Source organism: Phyllobates terribilis, unplaced genomic scaffold (genome assembly GCF_046119375.1).
Source record: "Phyllobates terribilis strain yellow unplaced genomic scaffold, ASM4611937v1 Scaffold_14__1_contigs__length_39327217, whole genome shotgun sequence".
Classification (NCBI taxonomy): Eukaryota; Metazoa; Chordata; class Amphibia; order Anura; family Dendrobatidae; genus Phyllobates; species Phyllobates terribilis.
The window spans coordinates 21,312,098-21,339,909 of record NW_027362774.1 but is presented as its reverse complement, the minus strand read 5'-3'; the positions used below and the strand labels follow the sequence as shown (position 1 = coordinate 21,339,909).

Here is a 27,812-nt window from a genome sequence, read left to right as displayed (position 1 = left end):
GTGCAGGCTCAGTTTCTGAGGCTGCATCAAAGTCAGGGATATGACCTACCAATGTCATATGTTGGTAAGGGGTTAATATGTGTGACACATAAAATTTAAGAAATACAAGATATGCCAATTTTACCAAAACCTACATTTACCTAAATTTTTCTACTCATAGGTGGTTTCCAGAGCCATGAAAGAAAACAACAAGGAGTTGGAAAGGAAAATACCTGACATTACAATAGACCAAGAAATAATTCTCCAAATTGGATCCAATGATCTTGTCCAAAGTGCTGCAGACCACTTGTTCAACAAGGAGACAGGCATAAATCGCCCGAAAGTCTTACTGGAATATGATAGACAATCTGATCAATTCAGACTGATAAAATCAAATAATGCAATAGATATAACTGGAGATACCAAGATCACTATGGTTGGACATGGCGGTCACAGAGATGGGCGCGTGTCTGTAGGTGGAAAAACACCTGATCAGTTAGCAAAGGATATATTGAAGCTTCGTGAACCTTCATCCCCAATTCACTGGTCATCAAGTTCACCCAAAATTAAGGAAATCAGTATAGTCTCTTGTGATGTTGGGGCAGGAAAAGAAGGGAAAACTTTTGCGAAAGACTTCCTTGTGGACCTGGATACTGCTGGATTATCTATAGGCTCACTCTCTGTTCGCACAACGAAGGTCATAGTGCAGGAAGATGGCAGCAAACGCACTGTTGATTTTGATGATCCAGAGCTGTGGGGTAAATACATCCCAAATCACAAGCGAAAATTCTATTTAGATAATAATAAAAATCTCATGGAAGAGAGTATCTCAAAGGAGAGAAGCCCAGAATGGATAGAAAGTCAGAATATCGAACACGAGTTTCACCCTCTAGCTCCGGGGACAGACCTGTTATATTACTATGAGAACGGGGTGTTATACCACATTGACGATAAAAGAGTTGGCCAAGTAATAAAAGAAAAAGTGAAAGAGTTGTTTGACACAGAAGTTCAAGCAGTAGAAACCATTGCTTTAAAAGTATATATTGGTAAAAATATGGATAGAACTAAATTTCTAAAAAAACAAACTAAAGTCCAAGTTGTAGACGGATTAGACAGTTTAAAAGAAATTATCAAAGACCTCATACAAAGTTCTAACGAGATAAGAAGGGAAATGCTGAATGAAGAAGCTCATGTACTGAGAAGGTATGGAATTGAATTTGACAATAATAAGAATTTAAAGGCAATATGGAAAGATCTCTCAAGTCAAAGAGGAAATGAACAAGTTAGAGATATTTATTCTAAAATTCAACACACTTTGCAAAACACAGTTAAATATTATCGATTTAATGACTACATCTACAGCATAAACTTGGCAGATTTTTATGTTAGATTATATGGCGTAACTGACAAGAAACTCATAAATGAACAATTTTTTGACATTAGAAATATTAGATATGTAACTTATGATACTATGGGTAAGAATATGAAAAGTGGTAGTCATTTTGTAAAGATGGCACAGCAATGGGTAGGCAACCACCACGATACTATAAGTGGGATAAATGCTTATGATGGGATGGCTGTCCTCGCCACTCATATTTCTGAGTCTGTTCGGAATCCAGAAATGTTTATCATAAATCGTTTACTATGGGATATAGAATCATCATGGTCAAAATTTCGTTACCAAAACCCAATGGCAAGAGGGGGCACATGGAGTGGAAACCCTGCCGCTATAGGACTGGATTACGAGACCACAGCAGAGAACATGAATGATCAGGTTGCACAGGAAACAGTATCTGTAATGAAGCTTTGGTTAACCAGAAAATTCCAAACACAATATTATGATTACAAACCTAAACATTTACCCGAATTAATAGAAATGTCACAAAATGAAGTCAACAGAATAACTCAAAGCATATCGGAAAATCTTCCTCTAAATGACCTAAATATTGATGAAACGTGCAAAAGACCAGTATGGCCCTATAGAGAGCAATTATCTGACGATGGCATAAGTTATTTTGAAGATCTGGAAGAGCGAGCGAGGGGAAAGAGCTTAGAAACAGAACTCCACTTAAAAATGGCAGAAGACAAACAGCAACTAAAGGAGCAGATCACCGAGAATATAAAGGAACTAGTCTCTCAAAACTCTGGTGAGAAATGGAAAATAAAATCAATAGAGAACCATGAAAGTGTAACTACGGTAGAGTTAGAAAATGAAATGAATCCCTCAGAGATGAAGAAGATTCAATTATCAGGTAAAAAGGGTTCACTGAGTTCAGATGAAGTCTTACATTCGTACTATAATGATCTTTCTGGTTACGAAAAAGTCAATCGCGGTCTTGGAATCTACGGGACTTTGATGGGATTTCAGGGAGCCAATCAGATGTTTGCCGAAGGACGAAAGTTGGAAGGAGGAATCATGTTAGCCCAAGGTGTCCATGGAATAACAGAGCTGACTGGTATCAATTCAGCAGTTAACAAATTTGTTGGCAATACTGCACAGAAATTAATTTCCCAGATATCTGCTGGACTTGAGAAAGCTGCAGCAGTAAAATTCACAAGTGTTCTGACTAAAGCTGGCATAGTTGCTAAATCAGTCCCCGTGCTTTCTTTAGGATTCACAATATTTTGTGTATATGAAGATCTTCATCAGAAAACTCCAGTTGGGATAGCAGACGCAGCTCTTGATAGCATAATATTTGTAACATCTCTGGCTGGTCCTGAAACGATTCCAGTCACTGTGGTTTTGAGTATTGTTCGTCTAGGTATTGACGCAATGTACTATGAAATAAAACATGAGTTGGATGTTTTACCCGCTGGTGCCAGCATAGAGGACAAATTCAATGCTGTATTAAAAGGGATTAGATTAGCCCTAAGAGATATAGGGTATAGCTTTTCACAAATATCAGAACAGATAACTCTCCGGGAATGGATCTCTAATGTTTATAACCTCGAACAAGAGCACAAACAGTCCATGGATCTTGTATACAACCTGCAAGCTGCTGAGAACTACTACAAAATCTTAGATATAGATGATGCAAACAGGTGTCACAAAAAGATAGACTTCACTCAAGGAGAGGATTCTGCCTATGGAGGAAATTTACGTGTTGAGTTAACAGATCAGAGTACAATGATCATTACATTAACCGATCCTCTTACTTCCAACAGAATTGTGAAAGTGATTCCCTTTGAAACAAATTGTGATTTGGTGGATCTGGTTATGGGGATTGGTGAAACAGTAAATATTAAAATGATGCAGAAAACCGTCACCATGTTTTGGTTCATACCCTTGATAAAAAAAGATGTTATTTCTTCCATGACACCCGAAAACAGATCTCTGCATGGTACATATGTGGGCAACTCCAAACCGAATCGATTCTATGCCGTGCAGCAAAACATCATCAAAGGTCTTTCCTACACTATGGATAGATACCACTATGAACTATTTGGCAATGACGGCAATGACATTTTTTATTTAGGGCCTCAGAAAACCTTTGTCCACGGTGGGAACGGTCAGGACATCTATTACATTCCGGAGAACGCGGGACAAACTGAGATCTGTAATCAGGCAAACGATAAAGAGATGGACCTCCTCATTTTCAACATTTCTCTTCAACAAATCAATGCGAAAAAAGTACAAAATAATCTTAAACTTTTCAACAATAACCTTCACGAAATCCTGATTAAAAACTGGTTCATTGGAGAAGAATATAGACATATGACTTTTAAAAGCATGGAAGGGGCTCTGTTAAAGCCTGGAAAAGTTAGGCTGAATGGGATTGTTCCTTTGGAGCCTTATAGTTTAGATTTTTCAAGCAAAGACTCTGGTGCACAGATTTATCTCAATGATTCACTTTGGGAGACCGTGGTCACAGTTATCGGCAGTAACGATAGTGACATTATATATGGGAATCGCCTCAATAATGTATTTCAGGGAAGAGGTGGTAAAAATTATTTGGCTGGAAGCGACGGGAAGGACATGTATATTATACAAGGAAAAGACGATTGTGACACCATTAACAACTTTGCGTACGATGGCCTGGTAGATATTGTAGAGTTGCCGGCAAGCTATGGAGACCTGAAGGTTGACGCTGTTCTTCAGAACTCTTTGAAGGTTTGGGAATCCAGAGGAAAAATGTGTGTAATCATGGAGGATTGGTACAGGGGGTGGCGTTGGCAACACGTCATATTCAAATCCCAAGATTTTGTGTTGTTCCAGATCACCAACACATCAGAGCCAATGATTATTCCACTAATATTAGACTACAGTCAGTCCGCTGAGGGGATACATATTGATTTAGATACCATTCCCAGAAACGAGAATATAATGACCGTGATTGGTTCCTCTCATTATGATATCATCCAAGGGAATGAGAAACCAAATTTCATCAAGGTAGGCAAAGGCGGGGGATCTCTTAAAGGAAGAGGAGGAAGTGACACCTATGTCATTGACTGTGGGAAAGAGAATATCTTCATTGATAACTACGCAGAAGACGGCGCCATGGACGTCCTTTTCATCAATAAGAAATACAGCTCACTAGAATTCGATAGACGATATTGGTCGCAGACAAATCCCACTTATTTAATTTTTAGAGATCTTAGAATCCAAGTTCCTGACTTTTGCAGCATTTCACTACATAACTGGTACAGATCAGAAAGCTACAGACATTTGCAAATCCAAACGGAAGATGGAGTTACATTCAGTATTCCCAGAGGACGCACACCTGTAATATTTGCGGTAGATAACTCCAGAGATACAATACCTAACACTATCATTGATACCACATTCGGTATGTATGAAGGAGCAACTAAGATAATGGGTCCTCCTAGACCGAACATCATATACGGAAATGGGAAAGACAATTATATCGATCCTGGAACGAATGGAGGAATAATGTCAGGTGGAGAAGGCAGTGACACTTATGTGCTGAGAAAGCATTATAAAGGCATCTATATGATTTACAACTATGCTTCTGATCTAAAGGTGGATTATCTTATACTTGATGTTAACTTTAAGGATATTTTAGTCAGAGTTGATGAAAATTACACCAAAGAATTACTAATTAGTGCTCCAACAGTTGCCCAATGGAAATGTACACTTGTAATGCCTGGTAGTACTAAGAATGATATACATTTGATAGTTAAGACAAATGACGTCTGGTTTACTTTCACCGACCATTTGGAAATCCAGCCATTATTAGTAGATGAAAGATTCTCGTCTATGGATTTGCACCTTGATCTCTCTAGTAAGAGTCTTCATGAAGTACCCACTGTATATGGGTCTCTCCAGAAAAGAAACTTTATTACTGGAAATACTTTGAATAACACAATAATAGGCGGTAAGGACACGGACGTACTCTACGGTCTAGAAGGAGATGACGTACTTCAAGGTTCTAGTGGGAAAGATTACCTCTCCGGAGGAGCTGGGGATGACAAGATTCATGGAGGCGAAGGAAACGATCTTATTTTAGGTGGTGAAGGTGACGATGTTATCTACCCCGGTCAGGGAGCAGACGCAGTTTATGGAGGTACTGGATCCGATACTTTATTATTCTTTGGAGATCTTCAAAACAAAACTGGTGTGTTTGTAAATCTACATCTTGGATATGGAGCCGGAGCAGATGCTGAAGGCGACCTCTACTTTGGAATGGAGAACGTGATGGGCACCAGTTATGACGATATCTTGATAGGAAACGATGATAATAACTACATCAGAGGTGCGGGAGGTAATGATCTTATTCAACCATTGGGTGGTAATGACTTTCTCCAGGGAGGAGATGGCAAAGATATCTATAACCTGATGGACGCTACAGGAACTAAAATGATTGATAATTATGACAGTGATGGTAAACCAGATTTAATTTACATTAATTATTCTGTAGAACTAGAAATAATTAAAGAAAGATTCCAAAATAACCTTCACATAAACATTAACCATAAAAATTCTGAAAAACTTAAAATCATTGTGAAAAACTGGTTCAGGTCGGAAAAATACAGGCACCTCATCATACAGATATTGAAGAGGGAATTTATGAATGGAAATGAAAAGCTTCAGGTTTACAAAGAACAGATTGTCAACTACATTGTGGGCAGAGTTATTAGGCAAGTTGTATTTTAGAGGATTATTTTTATTATTGATCAACAACTATGTTCTCAATCAACCCAAAAGACTCATAAATATCCAAGCTTAATATTTTTGGAAGTTGGAGTGTTTTTTTTTTAGATTTGGCTATCTTAGGAGGATATCTGTTTGTGCAGGTAACTATTACTGTGCAGAATTATTAGGCAACTTAATAAAAACCAAATATAATCCCATCTCACTTGTTTATTTTCACCAGGTAAACCAATATCAGTGCACAAAATTTAGAAATAAACATTTCTGACATGCAAAAACAAAAAAAATTAGTAATCAATATAGCCACCTTTCTTTATGATGACACTCAGCAGCCTCCATCCATAGATTCTGTCAGTTGCTTGATCTGTTTTCAATCAACATTGCGTGCAGCAGCCACCACAGCCTCCCAGACACTGCTCCGAGAGGTGTACTGTTTTCCCTCCCTGTAGATCTCACATTTTATGATGGACCACAGGTTCTCTATGGGGTTCAGATCAGGTGAACAAGGGGGCCAGGTCATTATTTTTTCTTCTTTTAGACCTTTACTGGCCAGCCACGCTGTGGAGTAGTTGGATGCATGTGATGGAGCATTGTCCTGCATGAAAATCATGTTTTTCTTGAACGATACCGACTTCTTCCTGTACCACTGCTTGAAGAAGTTGTCTTCCAGAAACTGGCAGTAGGTCTGGGAGTTGAGCTTCACTCCATCCTCAACCCGAAAAGGTCCCACAAGTTCATCTTTGATGATACCAGCCCATACCAGTACCCCACCTCCACCTTGCTGGCGTCTGAGTCGGAGTGGAGCTCTCTGCCCTTTACTGATCCAGCCTCTGGCCCATCCATCTGGCCCATCAAGAGTCACTCTCATTTCATCAGTCCATAAAACCTTTGAAAAATCAGTCATAAGATATTTCTTGGCCCATTCTTGATGTTTTATCTTATGTTTTGTTGTTCAAAGGTGGTCGTTTTTCAGCCTTCCTTACCGTGGCCATGTCCCTGAGTATCGCACACCTTGTGCTTTTTGATACTACAGTAACGTTGCAGCTCTGAAATATGGCAAAACTGGTGGCGAATGGCATCTTGGCAGCTTCACGCTTGATTTTCCTCAATTCATGGGCAGTTATTTTGCGCCTTTTTTGGCCAACACGCTTCTTGCGACCTTGCTGGCTATTTTCCATGAAACGCTTGATTGTTCGGTGATCACGCTTCAAAAGTTTGGAAATTTCAAAACTGCTGCATCCCTCTGCAAGACATCTCACAATTTTGGACTTTTCAGAGCCGTCAAATCTCTTTTCTGACCCACTTTGCCAAAGGAAAGGAAGTTGCCTAATAATTAAGCACACCTTATATAGGGTGTTGATGTCATTAGACAACACCCCTCCATCATTACAGAGATGCACATCACCAGATTTACTTCATTGGTAGTTGGCTCTCAAGCCTATGCAGCTTGGAATAGGACAAGATGTATAAAAAGTATCATGTGATCAAAATACTCATTTTCCTAATAATTCTGCACACAGTGTAGTAACAGTAATGACATCTAATACATCATAAGATACAGACGATAGTAATTGTGAATACTATACAGTGATATGCATTGCTTTTTGTAAAAAAAATTGCCTTACAGGAACTTAAAAACAATTTTAGTATACTCGCTTTATAACAGACAAAAACTAAGCTTGATTTAAGTTGGTATACATGCAGCACATAAATGCATGTTTTGACTGGCCATAATTCATAAAAAAACTACAAGCAGCAAAAATGAACAAAAACCCTGCTGTAAAAAAAAATAAAAAGCAAAAGTGCATTTAAATAACATAGGGTTCTTAGTAACACTCTTTTTGATCAAAAATAGTATAAAAGCCGTCCCACCACTGCACGGTGACCCCATATTCGGTATGGTCCTACTCTGTCTAATATTAAAACCTTACCATGTGTCAAAGTTGACCTCAGTGTGTGAATAAGGGCAGACAACGGACCTGGTCCCAAACAGTGGACACCAGCCCAGGGAAGCTATATAAATGTGATTTCCAGCTCAAGGAAGGGAGGCCAAATCCTGGCTTGCACAAAATGCAAAAATACAAAATATTAGACAGAATAGGACCATCCCGAATATGGGGTCACCATGCAGTGGTGGGATGGCTTTTATACTATTTCTGATCAAAAATAGTGTTACTAAGAACCCTATGTTATTTAAATGCACTTTTGCTTTTTATTTTTTTACAGCGGGGTTTTTGATCATTTTTGCTTCTTGGAGTTTTTTCCGCTTTATAACATGCGGATTTTTGATTATTGAAGTTAGAGATAATTTTGACGCTTTTATTTCATGTCTTTTATAAGCATTTTAAGAGGATGAAAATTTGACATTTTTCTTTTCGCTTTTGTGTTTAAATAATTAAAACTTTCCTTATCACCAACTTGGAGGTGACGTCTGTGTCACTGAAAGAGCTAATCTAATAAGCACTGCTCTAAAATCAGAGGAGAACACATACATAAAAAGCTGGAAGAATGAATTATGATGAAAGATGATGGAAAAATGTAAACTTTTTACAAATTAAACATACAATGATAGCAAGCTATAAAGTGGTTTCACATTGATGATAATTAAAAGCTTTCTTGGATGTTCAAAACATAAATATACACAAATATACAAATTTAATGCACTGGGGATCTAGCCGTTATCTCTCCTCTCCTGAATCATCTTCTATGCTGGTGTATGACCAAATGAAATTTGATGTGGCCACAAATCAGCTTTGAAGATAATTCAGAAGAAGATTTTTAGTACTCACTGTAAAATCTCTATCTCGTAACCTTCATTGGTGGACACAAGGACCATGGATGTTGTATGCTGCCACCAGGCGTCTGACACTAAGAATTACAAAAGTTGGCTTCTCCACTGCAGACACCGTATTAAACCAGACCATGAGAAAGCAGTAGGAAAAGCTAAATCAATAACAAAGAACAGTAAAGGAGAGGAAGAAAAATTAGGCCACAATGAAAACAAGGAACAAAAACATCCTATCGGGCTAAAAGGGTGGGACCTGTGTCCTCCAATGAAGGCTATGAGAAAAATTTTCTTGGTTGCTTCATAGGGGGACACAGGACCCATGAGACGTCCGAAGTCAGTAGTCTTAAGTGAGTAATAAGATATATACAGCAAAAAAAAGAAAAGCAGAACAATCAAATAACAGGCTGAACCAAAGCTGCCTACAGAGCCAATGTGCTAAGGCTAGATAGAGGGGGCGATACCAAGTGCAATAGCGTCTTATCCGTTGGAGAAATTGGTCTAGTCAGGAGGTATAGGAACTGCTCACCTTTACAACTGAGGAATCAAGGTATGACAGCTACTGCAATACCCTCAGGTCAGGAAATCTCGCATTAAGGTTATATTGTGGTTCTCCTGATGAAGTTGGTTCAACTTTGAAACATATAATAGGTAAGGAACTTGCGCTGGTAGATAGGGTGCGAACAAAGGTGATGACGAGAGTAAAATATTTTAAAAAGACCAAATTTATTTAATACATATAATAAAAAGTACTAAAATATAACTATGTAACTATGTAATTTAAAGGAGTAAAAGGAGTAAAATTGAATACGTAGGGAACACTTGAGATTGTTGATTGTGGTCCCGGATAAGGTGCAACATGCCTCTTTGGTAAGTATGGTAAGTAGAGGAGGTCCCCTAAGGAGAGAAAGGGGATTGTTTCGATCAGGTATTATTAGGATTACCTAAAAAGGAGAATAAGGGTGTACATTTACCTGATTTAGTAGGTGGAGGACGTGGTGAGTCCGGTCTGGTATTCTGTTTCCAGATAGAGGTGAAGCTGTGGAGGGACAAGAGGGGGTCAAGCCCTCAGATTCGGAGGAGAAAACTAGTTGTTTTTTTTTTTAGAGAGGTGGGTACCTGCGGGATCCTATAGGTATAAATAGAGGGGGAAAAATGAGTGGAGAACAAGTTTAAGACAATATGATTGTTTTGGAGAGTGGGACTTCTTGGGGGGCAGGAGTATGATTACCTGTGTTGATCAGGTTATTTTAAGGACAGCCACTCTTGATGGGTGAATACCGGCCTTGCCTTGGAACCAGAGGTACTTGCCACTGACCAGGTGTGGATCCGGGAGTGACTAAGACCAAGTTGGTGTCCTGGCAGAGTAAATTAAGGTTGGATTTCGACAACACAATAGGAGCGTGGATAGGTGCCTGGCTAGGCACTGAAAAATCTTCAGGCATCAAGTTAGACTCCAAGGGGCACAGGATGGGGATGAAAAAAAGAACCATTGAAAGGAAGGAAGGACTTGACTTTAGAAGTGGAAGCCAGAGACCTCTGGGGTACATAACATATACAGAAGATGTTTTCAACAAAGAGTTGTAAATAGAACATTCTCTAAATGGGATAACGTAGTGAGGAGCACAAGGATGTGTCCTGTGAGTAGTGGGGAACACAAGGATCTGTACTGGGAGAGGTGGGGACCACAAGGATCTGTACTGGGAGAAGGGGGAACCACAAGGATCTGTACCTGGAGCAGTGGGGCGCCACAAGGATCCGTGTTTGGACAAATTATTTTTAATCTCTTTATTAATGACCTTGTGGATGGGAATGAGAGTAAAGTGTCAGTTTTTGCTGAAGACACTAAACTATGTAGGATAAGAAAAACTGAGCTTGACAGTGTACTAGAATGATTTAGATAAGATGTCTGCATGGCAAAACACTTGGCAGATGAAGTTTAATGTTGATAAAAGTTGAGTAATGCACCTAGGACGGAGTAATCCTATGGTTGCATATACATTAAATGGAAATATACTCTGTGTCAGGGAGAACACCGGAGAGATCACGCAGATCCCACTGCTGCCATCAATTTGTTAGGGGACGCAACTCTGTTGCCTCCAATCGTCAGGACAATTACGCAATTCACTGACGAGTGATGGACGAGATTGTGGTTGTTTCCACTACTAGGCCAGTTATCGGAGAACTCACAGTGAGTATGTATACATTCCATGTGTTGAAATTGGAGGTGTATATACCATACCACTGTGAGTTTTTGCATAGTAATGGAAATAGCCACGTCCTAGTCCAATACAGAATGTAAAAATCACATAAAATAAAAGGGATTACAAAAGAAAAATTCTAAACCTGTGCCATGGAAATGGCTCAGAGTTTATCGGAGGGAGGTTCTCCTTAGGAAAATGGACCGAACTACAGCAAGCTGTACCTTCCAGGACTGACAAATGACCGAAATCCAACCTTAGATTTTCATTAGATCAAGGTTATGCGCACATACCTCCCTTGGTGAACTCATATGGGGGCTGGTCGTGGGATGTGCTAAGTCTTTTAGAAGTTTATGAGATCCCCAACTTTCAGGATATCTTTGCCCCTGGAGGCCCCAGGTGGGAGACATGGTTGTCATGTTTCCTATCACGATTTTACCTTTCAATAGAGAAGAAACATCACATGGATAACATCATGCAACTCTCAGATGTTAAGTTGGAGGCGTTCGGCTGGCCTTACGGTGATGTGAGTGAATTCATTATGTTCGTCCCATCGCTATGACACCAAAGATATATCTCCCATCAATATTGGATTGATGCAAACCCCAATATTCATCACTGAACACTGGCTTCAGAAAGTCTGAGATAATTCATTTGAAAAGAGGAAGCAGATTCCTTATAAGGCTATGTGTACACAATGCAGTTTCAATGCATTTCCGCGGCTGTTTTTCCACCGCGGAAACGCATTACAACCGCTTGTTAATAGGACTGCCATGTATAGCAATGGTAATCCGGATGTGCTATGCACATGATGCGGAAATTTCCGCTCCAGATTACCATTGCGGCAAAACTGCAGCATTACCATTTAATGTGCGATTCCGCCACAAATTTGCGCCCATTGACTTGCATTGAATCGCAGCAAGTATAATATCTCTATCTGCGGATTTGCTGTGTCTCAATGAAAGTCAATGGGAATGCGAATTTGAGCCAGAAAAGCACTGCGGGTGGAACCCGGGTCAGGAGAGGAGGCTACTAACTCCTCTCATCCAACCGCCGCTCTGGATAATAACAGTGAGAGCGGTGTGGATGGTAGGAGCAGTAGTCTGCTCTTCCCAGCCCGATAGACCGCAGTTAAAAAAAAAAGAATAAAAAAAAAGTAAAAATAAAAAAATAAGCCTCTATACTCACCTGTCCGGCTGCCACTGGTGTCCTCCTGGTCCCCGGCGGCGATGTCTTCAGCCCGGCCAGGACCTGCGCTGACGTGACCAATCAGCTGATGGTCGCGTGATCAGAGCTCAGTGACACCAGCGATCAGCTGATCGGTCACGTGACCAATCAGCTGATGCTCACCTGACCCTGGGAACATTCGCAAGAATATTCCCACGGCGGTAAGTTCACCGGGGCTGATCAGCTGATCAACCCCAGTGACCTCCTGCAGCATGTACTGTATACTGATAGGGGTGATTTTACACCCCTGTCAGTATACAGTGCTGTATTCTACAGCTCTGACATCAGCGATTGCTGATGTCACAGCTGTAGAAGTGACCCAGAACGTCGTGGGACACTCGGCGGTACGTGGACTGCGTCGTTGACGGCAGACAGGTGAGGAATATGGTTGTTCGTTTAAGTTTTTTTCAGGAGATCGAGGGATTTGCGGAGGCGAACAATAAAAAAAAAAATTAAAAACTGTGTTTTTATTGAAAAGGCAGCAACTATTTTACCACGTGGTTAGTAATGGGGACGTCTTAGAGACGCCCTCCATTACTAACCTGGGCTTCACATCAGCCGCCAATACAAGGCTGACGTGAACCCAACCCCATTACCCCACTCACCACCACTACAGGGCAGTGGGAAGAGGCTAAGCACCAGATTTGGTGCATCTTATAGATGCGCCATTTCTGGGACTGCTGAGGGGTGATATTAATAGCCGCGGAGGGGGCTAGTATCCATGGCCCCTTCCCTGGCTATTAATATCAGCCCGCAGCTGTCTAGTTTAGCCTTTGCTGGTTAGATTTTATTGGGGAACCGAACGTCAATTTTTTTCTGGGGTCACCTGTAATCTAGCCAGTAAAGGCTAAACAAACAGCTGTGGGCTGATATTAATAGCCAGGGAACATTGTTGGCTAATGGCCCCTTCCCCGCCCCAGCGGTCGACTTTCCTTCTGCTGGTTATAAAAATGGCGCAGGAGCCCACGCCATTTTTTAATTTTATTTTAGGCTCTGTGCCCATAATTCAGACGTAGCAGCGCTTTGGACGCTAATTTCTTCTGCGTCCAAAACGTTGCATTCTATTGAACGCTGATAAATCCACAAGTGTGCACTGAACCATGAATATTTACCGCATTCAATACATTCTAGTGGTCAAATTTCTGTTGCGGAGACTAGCAACTCCGCAAAAGAATTTGACATGCTGCGGTCCTGAAAGACGCGCCGCATGTCAGTGTCCATGGGTGATCCGCAGCCTCTGATGCACGCATAGTGGACATGGGATTTCTAGAGATCCCATCCACTATACTTTAACATCTGGACGCTGTGGGTTTGACGCCGTATAAACATGCAGCGCCAAACCTGAGGCGGCTCCTGACCGTGGCCACGTACCCAAACTCACCTGCAGCATGTAAATTTCTGTACTGGACAAGCTAGTCTCCGCTGCAGATTTTCACCAACTCAAGTGTCATTATATGCGGTGGATTCACATATATCGACAACAAAAGTGCGGCATTAGAACACCGCATTTTGGACGCAACAAAAATACGTTGTGTCCAAAGCGCTGCTGAGTGCTGATTGGGGGACGTAGCAGCTAACGAACCAGCTGTAGGATGTTAATTATTGCCAGGGACCATGTTTGCTATCGCCACCTTCCCAGGCTAAAATTAGCAGCTCACAGCAGCCGCATAAATTACATGAATAGAAATGCCAATGAAGATTGGGCGAATGGGACTATCTGACACGTAGCTTTTTTGTTTGGTGATGTCAAGGTGTCAATCAGACCTTTTCATGGCCAAACTTAAAGTAAGTAAAGAGCTAAATAAACACACAGACACAATGTAAACGCTTTATTTCAAATACAACAGACCCATTCTTTAATCATTTAAATGAACCAATATACTCACCCCAGTTCTTATGGTAATCCAAGGGTTTAAGCAATGTCCCACCAAATAATTTTATTTAGCTCCAAAAAGCATTCATCGATGTACAAAAACGCTTCAAAAAACGCATGTAAAAACGCATCAAAAATGCATGTAAAATCAAAAAGCATTTTTTCTGCCAGGGAGAGGCAAAAAATGCTCAGGAAATTTCTGTTTCAAATCCACATCGTGCGCACATAGCCGAACAGAGGAAGCCCCTGTACTTCTCCACCTTTGAATCCTGATTCTCACTAGATCCACTGGGGTAATTATCTGTTCATGGCAGGAGGTCCTACTTCAATAGAGGTTGAAGTGTCAGCCTTTTCTCACTTCACCAGTTATCATTAATCCCTTATGTTCAATGTGAGTGAGATATGCCCCCTCTCCGGAGATGTCTTTATGGATTTTACAATTTTTCTCTACGACATTTGGAACTACAGAACAGGAGAAGGACTTGGATTTGCTGGTTACAAGTAAGCTAAGCAGCAGTACTCAATGTCAGGCAGCAGCTCCAAAAGCAAACAAGATTTTCGGGTGTATAAAAAAGAGAGATAAAATTCCACGATCTCAACATATTGTTACCCAGGGTCAGACTGGCCTGGCGAGATATCATTGAAATCCCTGGTGGGCCCCGATGAGAGAGTGAGAAAATTGGTTGCGGGGGGCCCTTTAAAAGTGAGGGCCCTTTAAAAGTGAGGGCCCTTTAAAAGTGCGGCCGAAGCAAATGTAGCATCGCGTGCACATACTATTCAGTGGTGACAGAGGTTAGTACCAAAAAGAAAGGAGGATTGGAGTCCCCAATCATAGCTATATATCAAAAATAACGCCTCCAAGGGCGTGATCCGAGCCAAAACTAGACATTTAATATAGAAAGACGCTCAGAATTCAATCATATCATCCATAGCTTCATTAGTAAACAATTTAAACTTTATTAATTAATCTGGAATTCAAAACACCATAAATAATGGACAAGACTAAAAAACACAACAAATTAAAAAGCGAGATGGTACATGCAGAGATACAGGAGATGTTAATATATATTAAATTACATGATTAATTTCAGAAAAAAGTTCATAAAACAAACTGCGAGTCAATATAATCAGATCTTTAAAGTGACACAGTGATAACAGATATTAAAGTGGCATAGTGCCAAAATCAATTAATCAACAGTTTGTAGTATGGGGAGGAACACTATCTTCCATAAATAAATCAGATATAATATACATAATTTCAACATTGATTATATAAATACAAAGCCTTCAAAAGTAAGTATGTAAAGTGCAATGCTCAGAGAATCCTAACCTAAAGTGACATAGTGCAATAATGAACCTCTCATGCAGCGCTGACATGTAGTACTACATGGAGCAAAGCATTTGTTGGTATACCTGTATTCATGCCGCAAGCACCCCACGCACAAGATGGATGCACTCCAACGCGCGTTTCACAAATACGCTTCCTCAGGGAGTGACAACAGGTAGGGAATAGAGCATGCCATATATACCCTGGGTTAATTAGCAGTTCGGTCTGCACTGAATGCTCATTACCGGGCGCATGATTGCATCCCACTGCCATGGCCGCGCCTCCACCATGCGCCCAATCGCGGCATCACAAGGAGGCGCGGTCGCACCGCCTGTGACATCACCATTCAGCGCGCGTCAGAAAGCGTGAGCACGGAAGCAAGGAGGACATGCGCACCCATCCAGGCACCATATTGATAATGGGCAGAAGTAAGGGCAAAACAGAAATATAAGAATAAGCACACATACATGCATGAATGAGCTAAACTTTAGCATATTAACCCAGGCACCATATCAATAATGGGCAGGAACAAGGACAGGGCAGAAATACAAAAAATAAGCGCACAAATGTGCATGAGTGAGCTAAACTTAAGCATATTAAATCTGGCCAAACTTCAAATCGCTATTTATACAATATATCCACCAATCTTGGAATCATATAATTACATTAAGCAATCATATCTGATGAGATAGTATTAATACTAATATTTTAAATACCTCAATCATAGATAACAGACATTATGACACTATAAATAAATATCAAAATACAGCAATACTATCCAGCAATGCTTGAAGATCATCAAGTAGGATTTGTATGAAGCCAGCAAAAACATTAGTTACTCAGGGGCCACGACCAGAAATATGAGATCTATATACAAAACCTCTGTCACAACAATACATGATCATCAGTAGACTAGAAAATAAAAAATAGCATTAGATCCCAAACCCAGCACAAAACAGAAATATACAGACCAAAAGTTTGGACACACCTTCTCATTTAAAGATTTTTCTGTATTTTCATGACTATGAAAATTGTACATTCACACTGAAGGCATCAAAACTATGAATTAACACATGTGGAATTATATACTTAACAAAAAAGTGTGAAACAACTGAAAATATCTCTTATATTCTAGGTTCTTCAAAGTAGCCACCTTTTGCTTTGATGACTGCTTTGCACACTCTTGGCATTCTCTTGATGAGATTCAAGAGGTAGTCACCGGAAATGGTCTTCACTTCACAGGTGTGCCCTGTCAGGTTTAATAAGTGGGATTTCTTGCCTTATAAATGGGGTTGGGACCATCAGTTGTGTTGTGCAGAAGTCGAGTGGATACACAGCTGATAGTCCTACTGAATAGACTGTTAGAATTTGTATTATGGCAAGAAAAAAGCAGCTAAGTAAAGAAAAACGAGTGGCCATCATTACTTTAAGAAATGAAGGTCAGTCAGTCCGAAAAATTGGGAAAACTTTGAAAGTGTCCCCAAGTGCAGTTGCAAAAACCATCAAGCGCTACAAAGAAACTGGCTCACATGAGGACCGCCCCAGGAAAGGAAGACCAAGAGTCACCTCTGCTTCTGAGGATAAGTTTATCCGAGTCACCAGCCTCAGAAATCGCAGGTTAACAGCAGCTCAGATTAGAGACTAGGTCAATGCCACACAGAGTTCTAGCAGCAGACACATCTCTACAACAACTGTTAAGAGGAGACTGTAACGGGTCCGGGAGGCGGAACCTCTGAGCTACTATACAAGGGGGCGGCCCTTGTAAGGGAGCGGGTGGCAGTCTCTGGATGAACGGACAGGGAGTTACGGCAAGTGATCAGGGCAGTCTCTGGGTAAGGGGTAGGTACGACCTGTGATGGCAGAGCCTCCGGGTAGGCTAGCAGGCAGATGGTAGATGTGTGCTCCCAGGTGAGCAAGCGAGAGTCTCTGGAATAGCAGGTGGTCACGGCACGTGACGGCGGAACCTCCGGGCAGGCAGGTAGGTAACGGAGAAGCGCTCCCAGGTGAGCGGGCAAGAGTCTCTGGAATAGCTGGTGGTCACCGCACGTGACAACGGGACCTCCGGGCTGGCAAGCAGGCAGGTAACGGAGAAGCGCTCCCAGGTGAGCGGGCAAGCTGGTCCATAGACAGACTGACCGGAGTTGTAAGGCAGACCGTCGGACCTCAGGCAAGCAGGCAGGTAGCTGATGTGCGCTCCCAGGTGAGCGGACAAGTTGGTCCTTAGACAGACTGACCGGAGTTGTAAGGCAGACCGTCGGACCTCAGGCAGGCAGGCAGGTAACAAGTATTCAGGCAGGAATCAGGCAGGTAACTAGCAGGAAACTGGCAGGAAACTGGCAGGTAACTGGCAGGTAACTGGCAACGGGACCTGAGGGCTGAAGCACAGGTGAGACACAGGTGCAAACAACATTGCTCGGGCACCTCCATTTTGGAGGAGGTGCCTTATATATGATGAAGTCCTCCGGCCATTGGCCGGGGACTCTTTAGGGCGGCGCGCGCGGCCCCTTTAAGAGGAGGGGAGCGCGCGCGCCCTAAGCACAGGGGCCGGGAAGGAGCGCACGCTGAGAGCAGAGCAGGAGGAGGACGCCGGGACGGAGCGCGCGCTGACAGCAGAGCGGGGGAAGGAAGCCGGGCACGGAGCAGAGCGGTGAGGGGAGCAGCGTCCCTGCCTAGCAGAGGGCAGGGACGCCGGCACTACAGTACCCCCCCCTTTAGGCCCCCCCTTTTTTAGGCCAGATAGAAATTTAGCTAGGATGAGAGGGGCATGGATGTTCTCCCGGGGCTCCCACGTTCTCTCCTCAGGACCAAACCCCTTCCAATCTACCAGAAAAAAGGTCTTTCCTCTTACCCTTTTGGTGGCAAGAATGTTCTCTACCTCAAACTCGTCCTCAGCAGAAACCGGAGCAGGAGGCGTACCTGTAGACTTGGAAAAAGAGTTAAGTACCACAGGTTTGAGGAGAGATACATGGAAGGAGTTAGGGATCCGTAAGTTGGCCGGGAGTTTCAATTTATAGGCCACCGGGTTGATCTGACTGATGACCTCCAGTGGGCCGATGAACCGAGGCCCTAACTTATAGGAAGGGATCTTGAGCCGGACATATTTGGACGAGAGCCAGACTTTATCCCCAGGGCGGAATTGAGGAGGGTCCAGACGTTTTTTGTCAGCGTGTCTTTTCATACGCTCGGATGACAGAAGGAGTGCGGACCGGGTACTCTCCCATATGGAGGAAAATTTGTTAACAAGAGATTCCGCAGCCGGATTGTCCGCCGAGGTGGAGACGGGAAACGGGATCCGAGGATGCTGACCGTAGACTACAAAAAACGGGGATTTGGAGGAAGACTCGCTCTCGTGATTGTTGTACGAGAATTCGGCCCATGGCAGGAGATCCACCCAGTCAGAATGGTGGGCATTAACGAAGTGCCGAAGGTAACTGGTCAGGTTCTGATTGATCCGCTCCACTTGACCATTAGACTGTGGGTGGTAAGCGGAGGAGAAGTCCAGGGTGACGTCCAGCAATTTACAAGTGGCTCTCCAGAAACGGGAAGTGAACTGTACCCCACGATCCGACACGATGTGACGGGGCAGGCCATGAAGACGGAAGATGTGGCGGATAAAGTCTTTAGCCAACTCGGGTGCAGACGGAAGACCTGGCAGTGGAATGAAGTGAGCCATCTTGGAGAAGCGGTCAGCGACCACCCAAATGACCGTACAACCGGCAGAGACGGGCAGATCAGTAATGAAGTCCATCGCTATATGCTGCCAGGGGGCAGCAGGTACTGGCAGAGGTAGGAGGCGGCCGGCCGGCAGGTGTCTCGGATCTTTGTTGCGGGCGCAGGACACACAGGCAGAAACAAAGTCTATTACATCCTTGTGCAGGTTAGGCCACCAGTAGTGCCGGGTAATAAGCTGGAGGGTCTTTTTCTGACCGGCGTGGCCAGCTAGTTTAGACGAATGACCCCAGTGTAGGATCTTCTCCCGATCAGGTACTGGTACGAACGTCTTACCAGGAGGAAGACGATTTAGACTCACGGGAGCCACCTGCATTACTCTGGCGGGATCGATGATATGTTTCGGATCCTCCTCGAGATCAGACACCAGAAAGGATCGAGACAAGGCGTCCGCCTTGACGTTTTTGTCAGCCGGGCGAAAATGAAGGACAAAATCAAAACGAGCAAAAAACAAGGACCACCGGGCTTGGCGCGGGTTAAGTCTCTGGGCATGCTGGAGGTAAGCCAAGTTCTTGTGGTCAGTGTAAATTATTACCGGGTGAAGAGCCCCCTCGAGCAGGTAACGCCACTCCTCCAATGCCAGTTTGATGGCCAATAACTCTCGGTCTCCTATGGAATAGTTGCGCTCAGAGGAGGAGAAGAGTTTAGAGAAGAAGCCACAAGTTACCATCCTCCCGGAAGATGATTTTTGAGTAAGTACCGCTCCGGCTCCAGAGGAGGAGGCGTCAACTTCCAGGAAGAACTGCTTGTTGCCATCTGGGCGATGCAGCACCGGGGCGGAAGAGAAGGCCTGTTTAAGGGAAAGAAAGGCCTCCTCTGCTTCGGGTGGCCACTCTTTGGGATTAGTACCTTTACGGGTGAGCGCAGAAATTGGGGCCGTCCGGGAAGAGAAGTGTGGTATGAAGAGGCGGTAGTAGTTGGCGAAGCCCAGGAATCGCTGAATGGCCTTCAACCCCTCCGGTCGGGGCCATTTCTCGATGGCAGACAGTTTCTCAGGATCCATTTGTAGGCCGGTCTGAGAGATAATGTAGCCCAGAAACGGAAGCGAGGTCTGCTCAAAGAGGCACTTCTCAAATTTAGCGTAGAGATGGTTCTGCCTTAGCCTGAGCAGGACCTGACGAACGTCCCTCCGGTGAGTCTGGAGATCCGGAGAGAAGACCAAGATGTCGTCCAGGTACACCACTACGCAGGAGTAGAGAAGGTCCCGGAAGATGTCATTGACCAACTCTTGAAAGACGGCAGGAGCGTTACAGAGACCAAAGGGCATTACCAGGTATTCATAGTGGCCGTCCCGGGTGTTGAATGCCGTCTTCCATTCATCCCCCTGACGAATACGAACCAGGTTGTACGCCCCACGAAGGTCCAGTTTGGTGAAGATCCTAGCCCCCCTCAGACGATCAAATAATTCTGGAATGAGCGGAAGGGGGTACTTATTCTTCACCGTGATCAGGTTTAGGCCTCTATAGTCTATACAGGGACGGAGAGAGCCGTCCTTCTTTTTGACGAAAAAGAAGCCTGCTCCCGCCGGGGAGGTAGATTTCCGGATGAATCCTCTGGCCAGATTCTCCTCAATATATTCGGACATTGACCGGGTCTCAGCAGCGGATAAAGGATAGATACGCCCACGGGGAGGAGTAGTACCGGGTAGCAGATCGATGGGACAGTCGTATGGTCTATGTGGTGGTAATGTCTCTGCCTCCTTTTTATTAAAGACATCTGCATAAGACCAATAAGGAATCGGAAGTCCAGGTAGATTAGCTGGGGTAGGAGAGGGACGGACGGGATGGACGGGTACCAGGCAGGTTTTATGACAGTCTTGTCCCCAGCGAAGGACCTCTCCGGTTTGCCAGTCTAGCACGGGTGCATGTCTCTGGAGCCAGGGCAGACCTAGCAAGAGGGCGTGAGAGAGTCCAGGTAGAACATGAAAGGAGATACTTTCAGAGTGCAGCATTCCCACCTGCAGGGTAATGGATTCGGTGATGAGTTGAATGGGGCGAGGTAAGAGGCCCCCATCCACGGCAGCGACAGACAAGGGTACAGCCAGAGGTTTGGTGGGGATGCGGTATTTCTCAACCAGGGACTGTGAAATAAGGTTCCCGGCTGCTCCAGAGTCAAGTTGGGCTAGTTCGAAATAACGGTTCTCCCCGTAGATGATCGAAACTGACAACAGCAGGGATGGAGAGGATTTATTCTTGTCTAGGTGGACCTCTCTGAGCGAACCTAGACACAGGCGTTTCCCGACCTCTCCGGGCAGGCACGGATCCGGTGCTCCTTACTGCCACAGTAGAAGCAGCTCCCCTCGGCACGGCGTGAGTCCTGACGGGTTTTGACCATCTTGGTCTGGTCGACCTGCATAGGCTCAGGAGAGTGTACCTGGGGAGAGATGGAGGGAATGACGGGTTTCTGGAAAGTAGGAGCTAAACGTGGAATCCTTCTCTCACGGGTGACCTCTTTGGCACGCTCCTGGAACCGTAGGTCAATCCGGGTGGCAAGAGTTATTAAGTCATCGAGAGTGGTAGGAATGTCCCGACCGGCAAGTTCATCTTTAATACGGCCGGACAGACCCTCCCAGAAGACGGAAACCAGAGCGTCGTTATCCCAGGCCAGCTCCGAGGCAAGGGTACGGAACCGTATGGCATATTGGCCCACGGTGAGACTCCCCTGACGGAGGCGTAGCAACGATGATGCAGATGAGGTCTTCCGTCCGGGTTCGTCGAAGACTTTCCGGAAAGCCGAGAGAAAAGCAGGCAAGTTGGACACCAGGGGGTCTCCTCTCTCCCATAGAGGATTTAGCCAGGCCAGGGCCTCCCCGGTGAGATGGGACATGATAAAGGCAATTTTGGCCCGGTCGGAATTAAACTGATGGGACAAAAGTTCAAAGTGCAGGGTGCACTGATTTATGAAGCCCCGAGCCAGGACGGGGTCGCCTCCGAAGCGAGGAGGTGCAGAGAGCCGGGGTCCGGGGTAGGATACCATAGTATTAGTGGGCAGCGGAGCTGCCGGATTGCAAGATATGGCACTGGCGGAGGTTGTTGGTGGATCAGACAGAGTGTTCAGGCGAGTATTAACATTCCGCAGGTGACCCAGGATGGCCTCCTGTTGGGACCTCTGACGGGACAGTTCAAGACAGAGGTCCGAGAGCGAGGGAGCTTGGGTGCCACCGGGTTCCATGGCCCGAGCAAACTGTAACGGGTCCGGGAGGCGGAACCTCTGAGCTACTATACAAGGGGGCGGCCCTTGTAAGGGAGCGGGTGGCAGTCTCTGGATGAACGGACAGGGAGTTACGGCAAGTGATCAGGGCAGTCTCTGGGTAAGGGGTAGGTACGACCTGTGATGGCAGAGCCTCCGGGTAGGCTAGCAGGCAGATGGTAGATGTGTGCTCCCAGGTGAGCAAGCGAGAGTCTCTGGAATAGCAGGTGGTCACGGCACGTGACGGCGGAACCTCCGGGCAGGCAGGTAGGTAACGGAGAAGCGCTCCCAGGTGAGCGGGCAAGAGTCTCTGGAATAGCTGGTGGTCACCGCACGTGACAACGGGACCTCCGGGCTGGCAAGCAGGCAGGTAACGGAGATGCGCTCCCAGGTGAGCCGGCAAGAGTCTCTGAGATAGCTGGTGGTCACAGCACGTGACAACGGAGCCTCCGGGCTGGCAAGCAGGCAGGTAGCGGAGAAGCGCTCCCAGGTGAGCGGGCAAGCTGGTCCATAGACAGACTGACCGGAGTTGTAAGGCAGACCGTCGGACCTCAGGCAAGCAGGCAGGTAGCTGATGTGCGCTCCCAGGTGAGCGGACAAGTTGGTCCTTAGACAGACTGACCGGAGTTGTAAGGCAGACCGTCGGACCTCAGGCAGGCAGGCAGGTAACAAGTATTCAGGCAGGAATCAGGCAGGTAACTAGCAGGAAACTGGCAGGAAACTGGCAGGTAACTGGCAGGTAACTGGCAACGGGACCTGAGGGCTGAAGCACAGGTGAGACACAGGTGCAAACAACATTGCTCGGGCACCTCCATTTTGGAGGAGGTGCCTTATATATGATGAAGTCCTCCGGCCATTGGCCGGGGACTCTTTAGGGCGGCGCGCGCGGCCCCTTTAAGAGGAGGGGAGCGCGCGCGCGCGCGCCCTAAGCACAGGGGCCGGGAAGGAGCGCACGCTGAGAGCAGAGCAGGAGGAGGACGCCGGGACGGAGCGCGCGCTGACAGCAGAGCGGGGGAAGGAAGCCGGGCACGGAGCAGAGCGGTGAGGGGAGCAGCGTCCCTGCCTAGCAGAGGGCAGGGACGCCGGCACTACAGAGACTTTGTGCAGCAGGCCTTCATGGTAAAATAGCTGCTAGGAAACCACTGCTAAGGACAGGCAACAAGCAGAAGAGACTTGTTTGGGCTAAAGAACACAAGGAATGGACATTAGACCAGTGGAAATCTGTGCTTTGGTCTGATGAGTCCAAATTTGAGATCTTTGGTTCCAACCACAGTGTCTTTGTGCGACGCAGAAAAGGTGAACGGATGGACTCTACATGCCTGGTTCCCACCGTGAAGCATGGAGGAGGAGGTGTGATGGTGTGGGGGTGCTTTGCTGGTGACACTGTTGGGGATTTATTCAAAATTGAAGGCATACTGAACCAGCATGGCTACCACAGCATCTTGCAGCGGCATGCTATTCCATCCGGTTTGCGTTTAGTTGGACCATCATTTATTTTTCAAAAGGACAATGACCCCAAACACCTCCAGGCTGTGTAAGGGCTATTTGACCAAGAAAGAGAGTGATGGGGTGCTACGCCAGATGACCTGGCCTCCACAGCCACCAGACCTGAACCCAATCGAGATGGTTTTTGGGTGAGCTGGACCGCAGAGTGAAGGCAAAAGGGCCAACAAGTGCTAAGCATCTCTGGGAACTCCTTCAAGATTGTTGGAAGACCATTTCCGGTGACAACCTCTTGAAGTTCATCAAGAGAATGCCAAGAGTGTGCAAAGCAGTCATCAAAGCAAAAGGTGGCTACTTTGAAGAACCTAGAATATAAGACATATTTTCAGTTGTTTCATACTTTTTTGTTAAGTATATAATTCCACATGTGTTAATTCATAGTTTTGATGCCTTCAGTGTGAATGTACAATATTCATAGTCATGAAAATACAGAAAAATCTTTAAATGAGAAGGTGTGTCCAAACTTTTGGTCTGTACTGTATATATATATATATATATATATATATATATATATATATATATTTATATATGTCATGCAGCAAGATTACCCCTTTGATAAAGAGAAAATAATTAGATTCACATCAAACCAATAAAAACAGGAACAACATAAAACTAATAATTAGATGCATCAAGTAGTGTATCATATATATATTCACATCTAAACCCATAAGTGTATAAAAACACACAAATGCACAAATGCAAAGAAGCAGCAACCGATGGTTGATAACATATACAGTGGTGGCAAAAAGTATTGGCACCCCTGCAATTCTGTCAGATAATACTCAGTTTCTTCCTGAAAATGATTGCAATCACAAATTCTTTGGTCTTATTATCTTCATTTAATTTGTTTGCAAGGAAAAAAACACAAAAAGAGAATGAAGCAAAAATCGAATCATTGATCATTTCACCCAAAACTCCAAAAATGGGCGGGACAAAAGTATTGGCACCCTCAGCCTAATACTTGGTTGCACAACCTTTAGCCAAAATAACTGCGAACAACCGCTTCCGGTAACCATCAATGAGTTTCTTACAATGCTCTGCAGGACTTCTAGACCATTCTTCTTTGGCAAACTGCTCCAGGTCCCTGATATTTGAAGGGTGCCTTCTCCAAACTGCCATTTTGAGATCTCTCCACAGGTGTTCTCTGGGATTCAGGTCTGGACTCATTGCTGGCCACCTTAGAAGTCTCCAGTGCTTTCTCTCAAACCATTTTATAGTGCTTTTGGAAGTGTGTTTTGGGTCATTGTCCTGCTGGAAGACCCATGACCTCTGAGGGAGACCCAGCTTTCTCACACTGGGCCCTACATTATGCTGCAAAATTTGTTGGTAGTCTTCAGACTTCATAATGCCATGCACATGGTCAAGCAGTCCAGTGCCAGAGGCAGCAAAGCAACCCCAAAACATCAGGGAACCTCCGCCATGTTTGACTGTAGGGACAGTGTTCTTTTCTTTGAATGCCTCTTTTATTTTCCTGTACACTCTATGTTGATGCTTTTTCCCAAAAAGCTCTACTTTTGTCTCTTCTGACCAGAGAACATTCTTCCAAAACGTTTTAGGCTTTCTCAGGTAAGTTTTGGCAAACTCCAGCCTGGCTTTTTTATGTCTCGGGGTATGAAGTGGGGTCTTCCTGGGTATCCAACCATACAGTCCCTTTTCATTCAGAAGCCGACGGATAGTACGGGTTGACACTGTTGTACCCTCGGACTGCAGGGCAGCTTGAACTTGTTTGGATGTTAGTCGAGGTTCTTTATCCACCATCCGCACAATCTTGCGTTGAAATCTCTCGTCAATTTTTCTTTTCCGTCCACATCTAGGAAGGTTAGCCACAGTGCCATGGGCTTTACACTTCTTGATGACACTGCGCACGGAAGACACAGGAACATTCAGGTCTTTGGAGATGGACTTGTAGCCTTGAGATTGCTCATGCTTCCTCACAATTTGGTTTCTCAAGTCCTCAGACCGTTCTTTGGTCTTCTTTCTTTTCTCCATGCTCAATGTGGTACACACAAGGACACAGGACAGAGGTTGAGTCAACTTTAATCCATGTTAACTGGCTGCAAGTGTGATTTAGTTATTGCCAACACCTGTTAGGTGCCACAGGTAAGTTTCAGGTGCTGTTAATTACACGAATTAGAGAAGCATCACATGATTTTTCAAACAGTGCCAATACTTTTGTCCACCCCCTTTTTTAGGTTTGGTGTGGAATTATATCCAATTTGGCTTTAGGACAATTCTTTTTATGTTTTTTCATTGAAGACAAATTAAATGAAGAGAATAATACCAAAGAATTTGTGATTGCAATCATTTTCAGGAAGAAACTGAGTATTATCTGACAGAATTGCAGGGGTGCCAATACTTTTGGCCACCACTGTAATATACAGTACAGACCAAAAGTTTGGACACACCTTCTCATTTATAGAGTTTTCTGTATTTTCAAGACTATGAAAATTGTACATTCACACGAAGGCATCAAAACTATGAATTAACACATGTGGAATTATATACTTAACAAAAAAGTGTGAAACAACTGAAAATATGTCTTATATTCTAGGTTCTTCAAAGTAGCCACCTTTTGCTTTGATGACTGCTTTGCACACTCTTGGCATTCTCTTTTTGAGCTTCAAGAGGTAGTCACCGGAAATGGTTTTCACTTCACAGGTGTGCCCTGTCAGGTTTAATAACTGGGATTTCTTGCCTTATAAATGGGGTTGGGACCATCAGTTGTGTTGTGAAGAAGTCAGGTGGATACACAGCTGATAGTCCTACTGAATAGCCTGTTAGAATTTGTATTATGGCAAGAAAAAAGCAGCTAAGTAAAGAAAAATGAGTGGCCATTATTACTTTAAGAAATGAAGGTCAGTTAGTCCAAAAAATTGGCCAAACGTTGAAAGTTTCCCCAAGTGCAGTTGCAAAAACCATCAAGCGCTACAAAGAAACTGGCTCACATGAGGACCGCCCCAGGAAAGGAAGACCAAGAGTCACCTCTGCTTCTGAGGATAAGTTTATCCGAGTCACCAGCCTCAGAAATCGCAGGTTAACAGCAGCTCAGATTAGAGACCAGGTCAATGCCACACAGAGTTCTAGCAGCAGACACATCTCTTCAACAACTGTTAAGAGGAGACTTTGTGCAGCCGGCCTTCATGGTAAAATAGCTGCAAAGAAACCACTGCCAAGGACAGGCAACAAGCAGAAGAGACTTGTTTGGGCTAAAGAACACAAGGAATGGACATTAGACCAGTGGAAATCTGTGCTTTGGTCTGATGAGTCCAAATTTGAGATCTTTGGTTCCAACCACCGTGTCTTTCTGCGACACAGAAAAGGTGAACGGATGGACTCTACATGCCTGGATCACACCGTGAAGCATGGAGGAGGAGGTGTGATGGTGTGGGGGTGCTTTGCTGGTAACACTGCTGGGGATTTATTCAAAATTGAAGGCATACTGAACCAGCATGGCTACCACAGCATCTTGCAGCGGCATGCTATTCCATCCGGTTTGCGTTTAGTTGGACCATCATTTATTTTTCAAAAGGACAATGACCCCAAACACACCTCCAGGCTGTGTAAGGGCTATTTGACCAAGAAGGAGAGTGATGGGGTGCTACGCCAGATGACCTGGCCTCCACAGTCACCAGACCTGAACCCAATCGAGATGGTTTGGGGTGAGCTGGACCGCAGAGTGAAGGCAAAAGGGCCAACAAGTGCTAAGCATCTCTGGGAACTCCTTCAAGATTGTTGGAAGACCATTTCCGGTGACTACCTCTTGAAGCTCATCAAGAGAATGCCAAGAGTGTGCAAAGCAGTCGTCAAAGCAAAAGGTGGCTACTTTGAAGAACCTAGAATATAAGACATATTTCCAGTTGTTTCACACTTTTTTGTTAAGTATATAA

At 44.4% G+C, this 27,812-nt stretch overlaps 1 protein-coding gene across 2 annotated transcripts in view; it reads left to right on the top strand.

Moving 5' to 3' along the window:
• Nucleotides 1-7,844, top strand: part of LOC141175821 (uncharacterized) — a 42,579-nt gene extending 34,735 nt beyond the window's left edge. For both annotated transcript variants that reach the window (XM_073659763.1, XM_073659764.1), the window contains exon 5: nt 161-7,844. In XM_073659763.1, the coding sequence (XP_073515864.1) occupies nt 161-6,094 (5,934 nt within the window). In that variant the 3' untranslated portion in view covers nt 6,095-7,844. The remainder of the gene's footprint in view (nt 1-160) is intronic.
• Nucleotides 7,845-27,812: the final 19,968 nt, after the last annotated feature.